General features: G+C 42.2%; 1 protein-coding gene across 1 annotated transcript in view; it reads right to left on the minus strand.

Moving 5' to 3' along the window:
* CTNNAL1 (catenin alpha like 1) overlaps positions 1-19,973 on the minus strand; it is a 448,383-nt gene that overhangs the window by 279,907 nt on the left and 148,503 nt on the right. The window contains exon 2 of the mRNA XM_073630832.1: positions 11,765-11,954. Within this exon, the coding sequence (XP_073486933.1) occupies positions 11,765-11,954 (190 nt within the window). The remainder of the gene's footprint in view (positions 1-11,764; positions 11,955-19,973) is intronic.

Below are 19,973 nucleotides of genomic sequence, written 5' to 3' on the forward strand. Positions count from 1 at the left end.
AGAGGCTTCCGTCGGGCCACTCTGCCATAAAGCCCCGACTGATGGAGGGCTTCAGTGATGGTTGACTTTCTACAACTATCTCCCGACTGCATCTCTGGAACTCAGCCACAGTGATCTTTGGGTTCTTCTTTACCTCTCTCACCAAGGCTCTTCTTCCCCGATAGCTCAGTTTGGCCGGACAGCCAGCTCTAGGAAGGGTTCTCGTCATCCCAAACGTCTTCCATTTAAGGATTATGGAGGCCACTGTGCTCTTAAGAACCTCAAAGTGGAGGTCCACCCTGAAAAAAAAAATTGCACAAAAAAAAAACCTAAAAAAAACAAAAAAAAAAAAATGGAGGAAAAAGAAGAAAAAAAAAAATTATTTTACTTGCATGAAATGGGTGTTGCTAGGTAGTCTTCCTAATCTGCCTCTTCCTACGCCGTGGTGATGTTGTCTCTTCTCCTCCCCGCATTGTCTTCTGGGAACTGTGTGTGTCCCACAACACATCGTGTCCCATTCACAAAGCGCTGCGCGACTCGCGCATGCACAGTAGCAAACGGGCAGTGAAGCCATAAGGCTCTACTGCCTGTTTCCCTTAGTTAGGATGGCGGAGCAGGGACCCGAGAGCCGAGGGATGGGTCGGCCTCGGGCAGCCGACATCGTGGGCACCCAGGACAGGCAAGTACTTATTTGAAGTCAGCAGCTACAATGTTTGTAGATGCTGACTTTTAAAATTTGTTTTTTACGACAGGAATCCCGCTTTGAGTGCAGCAGAAATTTTTTTAACCTTGGCCAGATCGGTGCCTTGCCACAATTCTGTCTCTGAGCTCTTCAGGCAGTTCCTTTGACCTCATGATTCTCATTTGCTCTGAAATGCACTGTGAGCTGTAAGGTCTTCTATAGACAGATGTGTGGCTTTCCTAATCGAGTCCAATTAGTATAATCAAACACAGCTGGACTCAAATGAAGGATGATCATCTCAAGGATGATCAGAAGAAATGGACAGCACCTGAGTTAAATATATGAGTGTCATAGCAAAGGGTCTGAATACTTAGGACCATGTGATATTTCAGTTTTTCTTTTTTAATAAATCTGCAAAAATGTCAACAATTCTGTGTTTTTCTGTCAATATGGGGTGCTGTGTGTACATTAATGAGGAAAAAAATGAACTTAAATGATTTTAGCAAATGGCTGCAATATAACAAAGAGTGAAAAATTGAAAGGGGTCTGAATACTTTCCGTCCCCACTGTATATACACACACACATATACACACCAACGGATTGCTGCACCTAAAATGCTTAAAATATTTATCAATTGTTCAAGAAATTACATGATCAAATGTTTGAAGATTTCCGTTTCAGGCTCACAAGCTTACGCCCTTCCTCAGATCAAAAACACATCTAATATTTCAGATAAATTCATGAGGTTTTAACCACTTACCCACTGGGCACTTAAACCCCCTTCCTAACCAGACCAATTTTCAGTTTTCGGTGCTCTCACATTTTGAATGACAATTACTCAGTCATGCAACACTGTACCTATATGAATTTTTTGTCTTTTTTTTTTACACAAATAGAGCTTTCTTTTGGTGGTATTTAAGCACCGCTGTTATGTTTTTTTTTTTTTTTTGGCGCTATAATAGAAAAAAGACCGAAAATTTGTTAGAAAAATTAATTTTTCTTTGTTTCTGTTATAAAAAGTAGCAAATTACTAATTTTTCTTTAGAAATTTTGGCCAAAATTTATACTGCTACATATCTTTGGTAAAAATAACCCAAATTGGTGTATATTATTTGGTCTTTGGTAAGTTAGACTCCACAAGCTATGGTGCCAATCTCTGAAAATTGATCACACCTGAGGTACTGATGACCTCTCTCATTTCTTGAGACCTTAACAAGCCAGGAAAGTACAAATACCCCCAAAATGACCCCTTTCTGGAAAGTAGACATTCCAAGGTATTTAGTAAGAGGCATAGGGCGAGTTTTTTGAAGCTGTAATTTTTTCCCACAATTCAAAGCAAAATCAAGATTTCTTTTTTCCACAAAATTGTTATATAAGCAGGTTATTTCTCACACACAGCATATGCATAGCACAAATTATACCCCAAAACACATACTGCTACTCCTCCTGAGTACGGCGATACCATGTGTGAGACTTTTACACAGTGTGGCCACATGCAGGGCGCACACCATCAGGCGTTCTTGGAGCATAAATTACACATATAATTTCTTGACTAAATCTTACACTTTTGAAAGCCCTGGAGCACCATGACAATGGAAACGCCCCAAATATTACCCCATTTTGGAAAGAAAACACCCCAATGTATAACCTATGAGGCATAATGAGTCTTTTCAACATGTCATTTTTTTCTACAAGTTTTTGGAAAATGTGTAAAGAAAATGAAAACACTTTTTACACAAAGTTGTCCATTTATACACCATTTCTAACACATAGCATGTACATATCAAAAATTACACCACAAAATAGGATTCTCCTACTCCTTCTGAGTACGACGATACCACATGTGGGAGACTTTTACACAGCCTGGCCACAGGGAGGCCCAACATGCAGGAAGCACCATCAGGTGTACTAGGAATATAAACGTCAAATCTAATTTGACTACCTATTTACACTTTTGTGAGGCACTGTAGTGGCATGGATGAGAACTGATGTGGCATTGATGAGCATGAATGGGGATGGATGAGCCGTGGATGGGGATGGCTGAGTATGGATGGGATGACTGAGCATGAATGAGTATGGCTCAGTAAGGCCGGATACGGCTGAGGGTGGATGGGGGTGGGTGGGATGGCTGAGCATGAATGAGTATGGCCGGGTATGGCTGAGGGTGGATGGGATGGCTGAGCATGGATGGATGGATGAGTATTGCTGAGGATGGATGGATGAGCATGGATGAGTATTGCTGAGGATGGATGGATAAGCATGGATGAGTTTTGCTGAGGATGGATGGATGGATGAGCATGGATGAGTATTGCTGATGGATGAGTATTGCTGAGGATGGATGGCTGAGCCTGGATGGATGGATGTGTATTGATGAGGATGGATGGCTGAGTATTGCCGATTATGGATGGGGATAGATGGGATGGCTGAGCATGGATGGATGGCTGGATGAGGCAGGAATTGTCACATATCAGTGCTGTGGGCACTACACATCCAGCCCACGGCGCTGCTGCATCTGATCTCTCCCCTCATACTGTACAGATCGGTACAGAGAGGGGAGAGAGGAACCGGATATGATGCCGGTTTGTTTACAAGTGATCGCTCCGCCATTTGACAGAGCGATCACCTGGTAAACGGCCAATAACAGCAGCCATTTACCGTGAAGCGCCGGGTCCTGTGGACACAGTGGTCACGGATATTTCCAGGTGCGCGCGAGAGCGCGATTCTGGGAGGACGTCAATGTACGCCATCCCAGAGTTATCGATCCGCGCTATAGCCGTCGTTCGGCTATGGCGCGGTCGGCAAGCAGTTAAACACTTTCACAAAGGAGTCACATATAGAATCAATCCTGTGGTTAATGACTACTCAGTACAATTACATTGATTATTTTTCTCCACTATCACAGAAATGTTTAACCAGGACAGGTGTTCTCTTCATACTTCAATCGGGATCCTTCATTTGTCAGTCTGTCAAAATACATACATATGGATATCACCACATATTGAATTTATATTTTAAATACAAATCTAAATCAGTAATTAATCCTTTTGGGGTAATGGTATTGAGAAAATCTATCCAGTATACCTCACGTTTTCTGAGAATGAATTCTCGATCACCTCCTCTATTTTTATTAATCCCTTCCAATACCATATACTTTAATTGGGAAATAGAATGACCTTTGTCTATAAAATGGCTAGCTAATGGTAGTTGTGTTAATTTGTCCAGAACTTAATACTTAGCTATACGGTCTTTAACCTTTTGTGTTGTACATAAAGTAACCCGCAAGGGCACTTTATGGCATAGATTACAAAAGAGGATTGGCATGTATAGTGTGCTTTAAGTGGGATTTCAAAACCTTTGTGAGGATGTGATATGGATTTCCCTCCGATCATAGACTTGCATTGCATGCATGACAAACAGGAATAAAACTCTGTATTATGCGGTCCCAAAAATGTTATATTGGGACTAGAAGGGAAAAACTGGTCAGGTCTAACCAAACTATCTCTTAACGTTCTACCTTTCCTATATGAAGGCAAAAGTGGAACAGAAAACTCATCAATATTAGGGCAACTCTCTCAATAATCCCTAATGTTTTTTAACAATATTAAAAATATGATAAAAGAATGGATGGAATTGTGAAACAAAAAGATATTCTTTTTATATGTCTAGTTGATGTTCTATTAAATTGATTAACCCGTTCTTAACCAGTGACACTGGATAATTCCTCTTGATTAGTTTAGTTTCCATTTAATTCAATCTCTCCTCCCGACACTGTGGATCACTGACTATTCTCTTGACTCTAGTCAATTGACTCCTAGGGATATAGTTAAATACTCAGAGGATGAAAGCTACTATAATGAAGTAGTTGATTACGGTCGTTTTTTTTTTTACATACAAGTCGCTATCAATCTTAGTATGGTTAATCTTCAACATTGTATCAAGGAAGGGAATATTTTCCCAACTGTATACAATATTGAATTTCAAGACAGGAATAAGATAATTCAAATATTGATCAAATAGTACTAGGGTTCCAATGTCACCACCCCACACCGCAAAACGCGCCATCTATAAATCTAAACCATCCCTGACAGCATTCAATGAGCATACTACTTTCATAAAATGAATGACGATTCTACCACATGAACAAATTTGCGTATGGAGATGCAACATTGGAACCCATCGCTGCCCCTTTAAGCTGCAAGTAATGGACATCCTTAAAGAGAAAATAATTTTCTTCAAGGACAATGTTCAACACTTCTAAAAGAAATGCAATCTGTCTCTGTAACAACATGACTGTAGAAGGCGGCACCGGCAGGCTTCAATGCCCAGTTCATGGGGAATGATAGTATAAAGGCTGACTACGTCCCATGTTACCAAGATGGAATCAGGTGACACAATGTTATTAATCTTGCTTCAAAAAAAAAAAATCACTAGCATCACGTATAAATGATCGTGTATTAACCAACAAAAGGTGTTAAACATTTATCTAAACATTGTGCCAATGGTGTTGTCGATTCCATCCCAGAAACGATGGGGCGTCCAGGCGGGTTAGTGGGGCCTTTATGGATCTTCGGCAGTATATACATAACAAGTGTAATAGGGTTATCATTTAGTAAAAAAATATTTATTTTTTTTATTAGGGTTTCATCGATACTAGTATTGATGCCAATAACAAGCATTTACGCAAGTATGCTCCCGATGCCTAATCCGATACCTGGCAATGAAGAGACGGCGTTGCTCGCAACCGGAAGTCAGTGGGTGGAGAGTGCAGAGCGGAGAGCATGTCCTCAACAGGCTGGCAGCAGCAGACGGTAAGCTGGCCAGGGTAGGGGTGCAGGGCACAGCCGCATGTTCCATCAGAACGTCAATGCCTGTTAAAGCTCTAACCTTCACATTCTCTCTGTTCTCAGCTGCATAAGAGCTGGGGGAAGGAGCAGCAATAGTAGACAGCTACCCAGTGAATGGCTGTGCAATGGGGGTGTGTCAGGACAAGTCTGATCATTGGAGAACATACTGAACTCCCAGCACAGCTCGTGAACTGACCAGTCCGTTTTAATAGGAAAGCAATGGGACTGGAAGGAACAGCAGGGATTTCACAGAAAGGAAGCAATACAAAGAACAGGGGACTTTCTCATACAAGTACATGGTACAGCAGGCACATATCAGGAATATGAAGTGCTGGGATAACAAATGCTTTAACTTGTTGTGATAGCTGATAAGATTTAAGTAGTACCTTCCTTCTCCATAAGCTCTTCGTGAGTCTTTGATAAAGGATTTGAGAGGCGTAACATTAATTGATTTATTTTATGTGTTTGGTCTATATTAGGAGCTGGATAGAATAATACAAGAGAAATTCCTGTAATAGAACCATTAGGCTCTCTAATTTTATGAATGCCAGTTTGTGAGGCGAGGATTAAGCATCCACGTTTGTGACTGGAGGTTAAAATACCTGGCAATGATTGTTGAGGCTCCTTACTGTTCTGGGGTGAAAGGCTCTGTCACCATGCAGAAGAGTAATTGTTAGAAAGGCACAATGTCACATAGGCATCTGATGGGGACATGTAGCTGCTTCAATACAAATTACACAAGCATGGTCCACATCACCATCAAGTAACGCTCTGTGGGAAAGGCCATGCAGACATCATTGGAGAGTATGTAGACCAGAACTGGCTGCAAGGAGACTGCAAAAGATGAGCATGAAAGGATAGGGGTAAAAAAAGATTAAAAATATATTAATAACCAGTTCATCTCTTTAGTATTTAGTATGCGCAAAAAATAAAAGGTTAAACTCAAGCTAATCCAGGTGGCTGTGCAACAGCCCAATCACTTTTACAGAGCCAGCAGCAAGGTTTCCTCCTACCCCCTGAGCACATGGTTCCCAGAACTACATCAAGCAGTTTCAGAACGCCGAGCAGGAGAAACATCTATTCCTTAATCCCTCTGCAGTGAATGAAGCCAGAAATGGTTGTCTCTGAACTGTCATGTCCTGGCTGATACAGCCAGGGAAGCCTCTAATCAAGCAAGATCTGGAGGGCAGAGGAGTCATTGGGGGGTCTAATAACTCCCCAATGTCTTCATAAAGAATACCTGTCATTTGCCCAATGCTTTCACATGAGTTTGTTAACCCCTTGTGATAGCAATAAATGTAACGAAGAAAAATGAAGAGTTTAAAGCGGTGCTCCACCCAAAAGTGGAAGCTCTGCTTGTTCGCACCCTTCCCTCCTCTACTTCCACATTTGGTACTTTTTTGGGTAGGGAACAGATACCTGTCAAAACCAGGTACCCACTCCCACTTCTGAGTATGATCGCCGCACCATGATTGAGCAGCGATCTACGGAATTTCCAGCCTCTCCTCCCCCCCCCCCCGCTGCCTTCTGGGAGACACACAGGTCCTAGAAGACAGCAGGACCATTCAGAAAGTGCAGCGCTACTTGTGCATGCACAGTAGGAAACAGGATGTGAAGCCACAAGGCTCCGCTTCCCGTTTCCCTTAGTAACAATGCCAGCACCTGCACCCAAAGCCGATGAATGAATCAGCTAGGGGTGCCGACGTTGCAGGATACCTGGACAGGTAAGTGTCCTTATATTTAAAAAAAAAAAAAAACACACAACACACGCTTTAATACATGCTGGAACTCCACTTAAAAAAAAAAAAATAGAATTTTAATAGTAGATTGTGTTTAACAAAAATTACACATAACCCCTGCTGCCTAGCACATACCCACAAATGCAAAAACATGCACACGTGAGTAATCAACGTGAACACTGGAGTGAGGGGAATAATTCTAGCACCATAGCTCACAGTTAACTCCAAACAAGATGAGTAAAGGCGTTTAAATATATGGCCTATGGAGATTTTTGGGCACCATTGTTTTTGGGATATCACGGACGCATACAATTTTAAGATTTGGCGTGTTCTATTTACTTGATGCGGCTTGGCAGGATAATCTGACTACAATCCAACTTTGAATTTTCAAAGTAATCGGGTCACAAAATAAGTCAAATCCCTCCCACCTTGCGGATCTTCAAAGGCAAAAAAGGTCTTTACAGTAGTAATTCGTGCAGCATACAGAAGCTGTTTGTCTTAGAATTATCAGCAAAGCCACATCTTAACTACTGTATTGGTAATGAGTGACATACAATAAATCATGGCACGTACAGAAATATTTGTCATGGCTGAAATCTGTTTGCATAATCCACAGCCATGACTAACAATGAGAAGAACAAAGGATTTGGAAAGATTTTTTCCCCTTGATATAAAGTAAAGTAAAGTAAAACTATAAATAAGGCATGACAAATTACCAGCCACTAGTACACCTTTATATTTTCTATAAATCTCCACATATTTCAATGCAACTGCTCAATAATACTGATGTACCCATAAAAAAGACGGTCCATGAATTTATAAAAAAAATTACATTGTTTGACCATTACCTTTTCAATTCAAGTGCAAAAAAAAAAAAAAAAAACGGTGTCTTCATTTGTGTTTATTAGGATTGTGTTTGGTATAATCAAGCATCATTTTTTTTTTTATTATTAAAAGTGTGACATGCTGAAGAGACATACTAGGGTTGATTTACTTAAACTGGAGAGTGCAAAAAGTGGTGCAGCTCTGCACAAAAATCAATCAGCTTCCAGTTTTGTTGTGAAAGCTTAATTGAACAAGCTGGAGTTAGAAGCTGATTGGCTACCATCAGGGCCACTGAAAAGGCAGTAATTATTATACAGGATTCAAATACAATATCTCACAAAAGTGAGAAGACCCCTCACATTTTTGTAAATGTTTTATTATATCTTTTCATGTGACAACACTGAAGAAATGACACTTTGCTACAATGTAAAGTAGTGAGTGTACAGCTTGTATAACAGTGTAAATTTGCTGTCCCCTCAAAATAACGCAACACACAGCCATTAATGTCTAAACCGCTGGCAACAAAAGTGAGTACATCCTTAAGTGAAAAGGTCCAAATTGGGCCCAATTAGCCATTTTCCCTCCCTGATGTCATGTGACTCATTAGTGTTACAAGGTCTCAGGTGTGAAAGGGGAGCAGGTGTGTTAAATTTGTTGTTATTGCTATCATTCTCATACAGGTCACTGGAAGTTCAACATGGCACATCATGGCATAGAACTCTGAGGATCTGAAAAAAAAGAATTGTTGTTCTACATAAAGATGGCCTAGGCTATAAGAAGTTTACCAAGACCCTGAAACTGTGCTGCAGCACGGTGGCCAAGACCATACAGCGGTTTACTAAGACAGGTTCCACTGAGAACAGGCATTGCATGGTAGACCAAAGAAGTAGAATGCACGTGCTCTGCATCATATCCAGAGGTTGTCTTTGGGAAACAGACATATGAGTGCTGCCAGCATTGCTGCAGAGGTTGAAGGGGTGGTGGGGTCAGCCTGTCAGTGCTCAGACCATACGCCACACACTGCATCAAATTGGTCTGCATGGCTGTTGTCCCAGAAGGAAGCCTCTTCTAAAGATGATGCACAAGAAAGCCCGCAGTTTGCTGAAGACAAGCAGACTAAGGACATGGTTTACTGGAACTATGTCCTGTGGTCTGATGAGACCAAGATAAACATATTTGGTTCAGATGGTGTCAAGCTTGTGTGGTAGCAACCAGGTGAGGAGTACAAAGACAAATGTGTCTTGCCTACAGTCAAGCATGGTGGTGGGAGTGTCATGGTCTGGGGTTGCATAAGTGCTGCTGGTACATTCATTGAGGGAACCATGAATGTCAACATGTACTGCAACATACTGAAGCAGAGCATGATCCCCCGTCCCTTGGGAGACTAGGCCGCAGGGCAGTATTCCAACAGGATAACGACCCAAAAACACACCTCCAAGACGACCACTGCCTTGTTAAAGAAGAGGAGGGTAAAAGTGATGGACTGGCAAAGCATGTCTCCAGACCTAAACCCTATTGAGCATCTGTGGGGCATCCTCAAACGCAAGGTGGAGGAGCGCAAGGTCTCTAACATCCACCAGCTCCGTGATGTCATCGTGGAGTGGAAGACTCTAGTGGTAACCCGTGTAGCCCTGGTGAACTCCATTTCCAAGAGAGTTATGGCAATGCTGGAAAATAAAGACGGCCGCACAAAATATTGACACTTTGGGCCCAATTCAGACATTTTCACTTAGGGGTGTACTCACTTTTGTTGCCAGCGGTTTAGACATTAATGGCTGTGTGTTGCGTTATTTTGAGGGGACAGCAAATTTACACTGTTATACAAGCTGTACACTCACTACTTTACATTGTAGCAAAGTGTCATTTCTTCAGTGTTGTCACATGAAAAGTTTTAATAAAATATTTACAAAAATGTGAGGGGTGTACTCACTTTTATACTGTATGTTATATTTACAGACCCCTTCCTTTTCCGAACACAGTGAATGGTCGGTAAAGATCACTCCTGCGTCCATTCCTCACTAAAGCATAGAAAACTGCATTTAGTAGGCTTCAGTTTGTGAACTAACAGGAAGCCTTTGAGTGCGTCCCATGCATTCACAGTCCAGTGCAGCTGCAGAGAAAGGGACTGATGAATCTATGTCCTCACTCCCTTTCTCAAGTGTATCAGGAGTCAGTTTAGACTCGGGATATTTCACCAAAGTGCAAAAAAACTACAATTCTTAAAAAAAAAAAAAAATTAAAGAATTAAAGGACTTGTTCAAATGTGCTTTGCTCTCTGAAGAGCAGTCCGCATTTGGATTACTCGGTTGCAGGGTGCTTGCAGAGCAGCACTATTCAATTGCATGAGCCTGGATCAATGAGGGTATATCTTCTGCCATGGGCATTTTAGTGAAAAATCTAATTTTATATTTTAACTTCTAACAGCAGCCCTGGCTACCATACACTGCTGCACCAGCTTTTCCACTGCCCAGTTTTAATAAAATCAACCCCACTGTCTCTTCTGCATTAAGTTTCTTACCTGCCTATCCACACACACACAGTTTCGGCATCTTTGGAGGTGAATGATCATCATCTTGGCCTGGGCAAACTAGCCAAGACTGGAACCGGACAAAGAACGTCCGAAAATATCAGCAGCCAGCGAGGGAGCTCTGGGACTCCACAGCGCTGGAGTGGAGAGTATAGTTTTTCTTTAAAGGAGAAGTTCACCTTTCTAACACAAAATGATAAATGCACATCTTTTTGCAAGTAGAAGAAACATTTGCATTTTTGTTATTTTTTAGGAGCATGTAAACCATTGCACCAGCGATCACCAGATCGCTGGTGCAATCTCAGGCTCCTACAGACTTTGTAGCCGTCTGAACATATCTTGTACAGGAAGGCAGTTACTGAATGACAGGAAGAATCAATTATTACAGTGCCCACTAGTGCCTTGATAGTTCATTGAGAACTACAAGCAGTCAGCCGCAAAGGAGGCCAGTACTTGTAGCTCGTTCATTTACAGAACTCTGAATGAATGACGCAGCCACGTGGGCGGAGCTCCGCATTGCCACTTTCTTTTCAAATTGTGACAGTGAGTGCAGGGAGAAGATCCCTGACCTGTCACAATTAGAAGGGGGATCGGGGAGAGACTGCAGGAGCGGGAACATGTTACATGTTACACCCTAAAAAAAAACAACAAGTGGAACATGTAACATGTTCCCAAATGTGAACATCTGTTTTAGGTCAGAAGGGCTGTTGTGCAGTTGCACAGTCTGCACAAATTATAGGTATGCTTTGTATGAACTTTAACACTGGGTTGCTACTAAAATTTGTATTTTGCCACCCAACCAAAGGCAAAAAAAAAAAAAAAAATATGGGGAAAACATGCTAAATGTGACAGGGTTGTGATCGTATGAAAGGAGCTACATCAGGAACCAACCAGCAAATCCAGGCATTCAAATAATGGCATTTAGCAGCTCTCTACTATTACATTTTGTACTCTTCACACAGTATTACTGCTTTTGTCTGAAGAGTATGACAGCATGTTCTGCTACCATCTCAACACAATTATCTGACCAAGTCCAAACCTTACATGTTGCCTTTACACAAAGTTGAGGCAAGTCATATCTGAGCCAGCATAGGCTGCCTCCTAGAAGCGTATATACTGTATATATATCTATCCAGCGCTATGTACATAGTGTCATTGTGATCTTACCTGCTCTCCTGGCCTCACTGCAGGCAAAACCCATTTCTTCTTTGAGCTCTCGATTCTCACTTGCTATGGTTTCTCCAACAGTCACAAACCTTGCCACGGCCTGGTTCACAGCCTGGCCAACACGCTGAATTGCCTGCAGCGTCTTATCCGATTTCTTTGGTTTTTCCTTGTGGTTTATCAGTGTTGTTATCTAAAACATGTAATATAAAGAAAAGGTGACAATCTTGCACTTTACATCAAAAAAGTACACACTCTTAAAACATATGTGAACAGGCAGACATTGAATCTTGATTCAAACACTGTCTATAGATAAAGTAGATATATGTACTAAATGTGACATAAGTATTTATTCTTATAATCCAAATGAATGAAAATAGCTGCCCCAAGCCATCTAGCCAAGGATTTCTTTGATGCTTGGTGGCCTTTTTTGTTTCCAGAAAAAAGAACACATAATGAATCTGAAGATCTAAAACCTCCCATTACTTCCAAATAATTTATTAGGGTACGTCTTATGTCCAAGTTGTGAAACTGCTCTTCCTTTTTTCCCGAAAGGGTTAGAACAAAAGGTGGGGAGAATAATCTCCTGAGACCTGTTACGAAAACTTGCCACTTTCGGCAAAAACCCTGGATCTACTTTAAGGACAATCCTATATGAAAAAATTGACAAAAAAGGCTTTTTTACTGATAGGGTGTGCAGTTCACTAATCCTTCTTGCTGAAGTAATTGCGACAAGAAAAATAGTTTTCAAAGTTAAGTTCTTTATAGATATGGCCTGTAATCGCTCAAATAGTTCTTTTGCAAGAGCTTGCAGAACCACCGAGAGATCCCAATTTGGAAAATGCTTCACCGGGACCGGTCTTGACCTGGAAAGTTCTTTGAAAAATCTCATGATCAGTGTTTCTGAAGAAAAGGATTTCTCCAATTAAACTCCTAATGCGGCCACTTGCACTTTAAGAGTGCTGACTGCAAGATCTTTGTCTGCACCTTTTTTGCAAAATCTCCAATACTGAAACTAGGTCTTTAACATCCCTATGTTCTGAATGACAGAAAGAAACATAGACTTTCCATACTTTGGCATAAATAGCCCTGGTTACCTTTTTCCTACTGGAAATCAAAGTAGTTATTAATTGTTCTGAAAAGCCTTTGCTTCTCAACAATTGCTCCTCAGATACCAGGCAGTGAGCTTTAACCTGGCTGCATCTGGATGATGTACTGGCCCCTGAATCAACAAATCCTGACTGAGCGGAAGATGCCAACATGGTTTGATTGCCAACTGTAGAACCGTGGAAAACCAAGCTCTCTTTGGCCAAAATGGAGTAATCACAATTATTGATACTCTCTCTTTTAGTATTTTCCTACACCAGTGGAATCAACTGGAAAGAAGGAAACGCATACCCCAGGTGAAAATTTCACGGATGTGCCAGAGCATCTATCCCCTGAGAGCCATCGTCTCTCTGAAGGGAGAAAAATTGCGGGAGCTGCGTGTTTTGCCTTAAAGCAAACCGGTCTACTTGTGGAAGGCCCCAAGTTCTGGTGATCAATGCAAACACCTCTGCGTTCAGACTCCACTCTGATTCCTGAACCTTCTGTCGGCTCAGATAATCTGCTACTTCGTTTAACGTGCCCTTGAAATGGACTGCGGATAGAGATAGTAAGTGGCTTTCCGCCCACTCCAGAATCTCTACTTACAGTAAGTGAAGAGCTCTGCTTCTTGTGCCTCCCTGATTGTTCAGGTAGGCTGTGGTAGTGGCATTGTCTGACAAAATCTGGACATGGCAACCTAGGAGGTTTGGAGAGAGACAGCTAATGCTAGGGCGACCGCTTTTAGTTCTCTCCAATTTGTGGATTTTTCGGCCTCTGCCTATGTTCCCTGAGCCAAAGCCTGACCCATGTGGGCCCCCCATCCCCATAAACTGGTGTCTGTTGTGACCAATTTTCCAGTCAGAAAAGACCAAAGACCTCTTTGTAGTACTACATGCCTTTTCCACCAAAGTGAACGTTTGACTCTGGTGGGGATCTTTATCTTCGCAACTAAACTTTCTGTCCTGTGGTTCTATGTTCTCAGAAGGAACCTCTGGAGAGGCCTGAAATGCAGCCTTGCCCACTGGATGGCTGGCATAGAAGCGGTTAATGTTCCCAAAGCCGACATAACCTTTCGAATTGAAATCTGCAGATTTGTTTGAAGTGTCGTAACTACCCTCTGGACCTTAATCTTTTTCTCTTCTGGGAGAAAAATCTTTTGTTCCACCGAATTTATCAAGTATCCCAGAAAAAGTACTTGCTGAGCTGGAATGAAATTCGACTTTTGAACATTCACTATCCACCCTAGCGACTCCAGATGACAGCGGGCTCTATTCAGATCCCCCTGCAACTTTTCCCTGGATGGGGCAAAGAAGAGGAGGTCGTCCAGATATGGGATTACCAAAATCCCCTGGAGTCGAAGAGGGGTGAGAGCTTCTGCCATTACTTTCGTAAAAATACGCAGAGCTGACGACAGGCCGAAGGGAAGGGCCCTAAGCTGAAGATGTATAATCTCTTTGCCCATATTCACCGCAAACCTCAGGAAGTTCTGGGACTGAGGTGCTACAGGAACATGAAGGTAAGCATCCCTCAGGTCGATTGATGCCATAAAGCATTCTTTGGTCAGTATATTCTTGACCGTGAAAGCGGAGTCCATACAAAACGTTTTGTATAGGACTGACTTGTTTAATGGTTTCAGGTTGAGAATAAGACGGAAGTTTCCAGATGGTTTTCTTATCAGAAATATGTGCGAATAGAAGCCCTGTCCCTGTTCTACTGGGGATACTGGTATCACGACCCTCTGGTGCCTCAGATCCTTTAAAAGGTTCTTCATAGCCAGGGCCTTTGTTAGATCCCTTGATAGGTTTGTTACAAAGTATCTTTCTGTAGGGCGATCCAAAAACTCTATTCTGTAACCTTGGGATAGCATGTCTAAAATATATTGACTTTGTCATGCTGGCCCAAAGGGGGAGGAAACTTTGAAGCCTTCCCCCCAATGGTAAGTACAAGTCATTGCGTTTTACCGGAGACCACAGGAGGATGGAAAAGGACATTTCCCTTTCCTTTTTCCTTCTGCGACGCCCAATTTTTTTCTTTTCTCCTGGGGTTTGGTTTGTTCTTGAGCCCTTTGGGGACAAAAAAAAATGCTTAACTGGCTGTTTTCTCTTTTTGATAGGCAAAGACTTCTTTTTATCAGCTGTTCTATCTAGAACTGCATCTAATTCAGGACCAAAAAGCAAGTCCCCCAGGAACGTTATCCCACACAGCTTATTTTTGGATGCCGCGTCCCCCGCCCAAGTTTTCAACCACAGAGCCCTTCTGGCCGAGTTAGCTAAGGCTGCAGATCTTGCTGTCATTTTGATGGATTCCGCTGAGGCATCAGAAATAAAGGCTACAGCGGCTGACAGGGTTGAGAAGCAATCCAAAATTTCCTGTTTTGGTGAGTCTGCCGAAATATGGGCCTTAAGTTGATTCAACCAAAACTCCATATTCCTGGAGACGACAGTAGTCGCCATAGCAGGTTTAAGATTTCCCATGATGGATTGCCAAGCCCTTTTAAGTAGCTGATCCATCCTCTTGTCCATGGGATCTCTTAACACCCCCATGTCCTCGAATGCCAAATTTGTTGATCTGGGAGACCTGGGAGAAAGCGGCATCTAGTTTGGGACTTTTGTTCCAAACCTCGGCTGGATCCTCATCAGAAGGAAAACGCCTTTTTAAGGCTTTAGGAATGAAAGGTTTTCTCTCTGGCTCTGTCCACTCTTTCTTAATAGCCTCAAATAACTGAGTGTACCGGGAAGTTGCGATTTTTTTGTTCGCTGAGCCCTGCATACATTTTGTCATGCAGAGATAACTCCTTTCTTTCCTCTTCCAGACCTAGTGTGGTATAGATTGCTTTTAACAGGCCATCTACCTGTTCTAAAGACAAGTTATATTTTGAAGGTAAATTTTCTCCTCCCTTCTCATCATCAGATTCTTCTCCAGACTGGGAGGGGGGAATGTCCCTCTTGGGTAAGAGATGCCTCAGTCTCCGTCAGGAGTAATAGTGAGCCCTGAGAGGACTGTGAGGTAGTTGGCTGACTCAGGAATGGGTTTGCTAGAGAAGAGCGAAATGATTGAATAGTCGCATCAAGTTCTTTCTTAACAGATGCAATCAAATCGCTGCAAGCTGAAGAAGCTTCTTCTTTAACTAGCAAATCAATACAGGTTTGACATAAAGTCTTCTTCCATCCTTCAGGTAGTTTTGCTTTACATAAAGGGCATTTCATTTTTGCCACTGGATCAGAGAGAGAGAGACCCCACAGTAAAAGGAGAACAGTATACAACTGCCCTTTACCTGGGCCTTGCTGGTGCCTGTCCCACTCGCTGCCGCCATCGATTCCATCGAGGAGCGCTGCGTTGCTGTGTGTGGCTGGACACCGGTTCCAGACTCCAATAGCACCATTGTGCCGGACTGAAACCACCAAATAAGCACCAGCCCCGTTCCTCCCCTCTCCATCTGCGATTTCCAGCGGAAATGACGCCGTACGCCTGCTCAGTGAGCACCACCCCCTCCGGATGCCTCACTTCCGGTGGATGGAGCACCGCATGCCATCCCCAAGATGGCGGCGGCGTCATAGGCAACAGGCGGCGGACCGAGGAAAAAACAAAAAGAACGGTAACCGCCTGTGCCTTGCCGCCGCCAAGGAATGACGCCCACAGCAGTCCTGACTCACCCTGAGCCCGAATGAAGAGGGAGATGGAACCCAGCCAGCAGCACCTGACAATAGCTGTGGAATGGGAGGAACAGCTCATGAGGTACGTAGAAAAAAAAACAAAAAAAAAACAACATTGGTGGAACAGGAAACCTGGGCTATCAGGACAGCACCTAAGAGCCCTGACTTCCCCACGAAGTGTTCCCTCCGGAGGAAACACAAAAACTGGCAATGTGTGGAAAAGAGCCTCCTTTTAAATTTGGTGGAGGAGGTGTTTCCTATTGGCAAGGGGAGGAGTCACTCACTCTCTCTCAAGTGCTGCCCTGAAAGACGTTAATGGAAAATGTTCCAATTAAATGAAGTCAGGCGTTCCAGATTAGGTACCAGTGATTACAACCTTAGGGAATATGCATATCTAGGGCCTGGTATTCTCTTTGTTATTGATGTTTGTGTGGAGTCATCATGCCATGATCAAATGGGCTCTCTGAGGCCCTCAGAAAGAAGGTGGCAGATACCTAGTTAAACTAGGTGTGAATGCATCGCCAACTCAAATATGGAAAATCTTTAAATATAACAATCAAACTTCAAATATAGCCTTCAGTGTAAAAGTGCAATATAAATATTAAATCCAATAAGACACACAATAGCCCATAATAAGCAAAAAAACACACGTGCAAAAATAGTATTAATCGATATTCAAAAATAGAAAAAGGCGATACAGTGATGCAAAATGTAAACTTCAAATTCTTATTGTGTGGTAAAAATCTCCCCCACCAACATCCGTGGTCCACCACAAGTGAGCCCCAGCTTCTCACCTCAAAGAAAGACCCAAATGAGTCTTATGGCGCTTCAGGTGAATACAGACCAGTGGAAATCCTCTCCTGGCAATGTCACATAAGGTTGTGGTATAAAGGAATGACTATGGATAAAGATAAGCAATGTAATCCTTCTATATAAATGAATCCCCCCTAGGCTCCTCCACTCTACCCCATTTAAGAAAGAAAAGGAGATCTCCATAGTGTAATATTTCGATAAAAACACATTTATTCAAAAGTAGTGACTCACAGAAAGTTCCACAGTAGTCAGCATCGACTTAACCATGGACTTCTGGTCAGGGCCAGGTGACGTTTCACTTCCAGTCTCGGCCAAGACCAGAAGTCCATGATAAGACGGATGTGGACTACTGTGGAATTTTATGTGAGATACTACTTTTGAAAAAATGTGTTTTTATCAAAATATTACACTATGGAGATCTCCTTTTCTTTCTTATGAGTGTTAAATTGGGGGGGGGGGGGGGGGGGGGGGGGGGTTGGATAGTGGAGGAGCCTAAGGAGGCTAAATTTACAGTATATAAAAGGATTACATTGCTTATCTTTATCCATAGGCATTTCTTTATACCACAATCTTTGCTTAATATGGACTATTGTGTGTTTTATTGAATTTGATATTCATATTGCACTTGCACTGTACACTGAGGGCTATATTTGAAGTTTGATTGTTATATTTGAAGATTTTCCATATTTGTGTTGGCGCCGCATATACACCCATTTTATATCATTTTTGTGGGGACATTTATTTATGTTGGCTGTCACTCTGGATATACTTGACTGGTTTGCGCATCAGGCTACTCATATTCAGATACCTAGAAGTATGACAATGGATTAAAAAAGATCAAATTATTTGAAATCAATCATTTCATTGCAATGAAAATAAATTACAAGTGGCATAGAATGTAAGCGTCTGCTATTTTGTCCAGAACTAGCCCCTCTGACAAATTCAGCCTTAATAGCTTTTCATTTGATGCTAAAAGAAGTCTCCAAGAACTTAAAAATGTCATCATAAAACTGCATCCTTGGAAGCTTACAGTTATCAATCCAACTATTAAAGGATAAGTTCACCTTTGGGAACATGTTGTTACACATTCTACCAGTTTTTAGGCCCCGTTGAAACCGGTGCTGCTTTGAAACTGCACTACGTCAACTCAATTTCAAAGCTGCACATAAGTGCGATTTGCACTGCCGATTTCATTGCAGTTTCATACAACAGAAGTCTATGCAAGTTGCAATGAAAATCGGCAAAAAGTAGTGCAGGAACTTTTTTTTAAAGTCGCTGCGACATGAGTTGCAGCAATTTTGAATTGCCAACAACGGGGTGCGACTTGTCATGCGATTTGGAACTGTCAAATCACATGACATATTGCTACTGGTGTGAACGTGGGCTAAGGGTGGAAAAACGTGCAACATGTACCCACTGCTGCAGCCTCTCCACGACCTATCACTTCTAGTGACAGCAAGCCAGGGATCTTATCCTCAAACTCGCTATCACAGTTTAACAAAAAAAAATAAATAACCACACGGCCATGTGGACTCATCTCACCCAGCGGAATCTTTTACAGAGTTCAGTGAGCTCTCTTGATCCAGCCATGTGCACAAGAGCATTAGCTCTCAGGGACTCTCTCTCCTCATTGGCTCAGACAGCAGTGGGGCCAATTTTTTCATTTAATATCACTTTAAAAGGTATAAATAGTTAAAGGCCAAGTTCACCTTAAATTAAAAAATAAAACTATTTTTGCAGGTTAAAAAAATGTGCATTTATTATTTTAAAAACAGGAGCCTGCAAAGTATGTCACCCATGATTAACAGATCATAGGTGCAATGTGAGGCTCCTGCAGACACTTTCCTTCATACAGCTCTGTGACCATACCTCTGAACAGGATGTCATTTTCAGAAATGCAGGCAGTGAGAATTAACTACATGCATGTTAATTAGCGCACTCACAGTTAATTTAAACTACAAGTTCATCTGCTGCACTGGCAAACAGGACTTGCAGATTCTACATTCACAGATGCCTGTGCATGAATGAAGCGCCTGTGTGGGCGGAGCCCCAAACAGCTGAGCTGTGTTCAAATAATGTCAGTGGGTATGGGGAGAACAACATCTGCCCATTTGTCACACACTGAGGGGTGTGACATTAAACATGTTGGAAACAATCTGGTGCCTCCGCAGCCATCAGATTGCTTCCAAACGACCCCCCTGCCATGTATCCTGGGCTCTACTTGCTCATCTGCAGGCCAGGGATTGGCATGGCGGGTAGAGCAGAGAGCTGAATGAATGTAAATCATGCATCCACTTTGCTCTCCTTCCTTTGCTGACCAAGAAGCGACATGTAAAACATCACTTCTGGGGCCCCTATTCACTTTCATCACCCAGCATGGGCAAGAATGAATCAAATGCAGTGCGATCTGCATTGCAATAAATTCATTGGAGCACAATTGAGACATCCAAAATATTGACAATTTGGGCCCAATTTAGACATTTTAAGTTAGGGGTGTACTCATTTTTGTTGCCAGTGGTTTAGACATTAATAGCTGTGTGTTGATTCATTTTGCAGGGACAGCAAATTTACACCGTTTTACACTCACTACTTTACATTGTAGCAAAATGTCATTTCTTCAGTGCTGAAACATGAAAAAATATAAATTTTTTACAAAAATG

This window comes from Aquarana catesbeiana, linkage group LG05, assembly GCF_042186555.1.
Source record: "Aquarana catesbeiana isolate 2022-GZ linkage group LG05, ASM4218655v1, whole genome shotgun sequence".
NCBI lineage: Eukaryota > Metazoa > Chordata > Amphibia > Anura > Ranidae > Aquarana > Aquarana catesbeiana.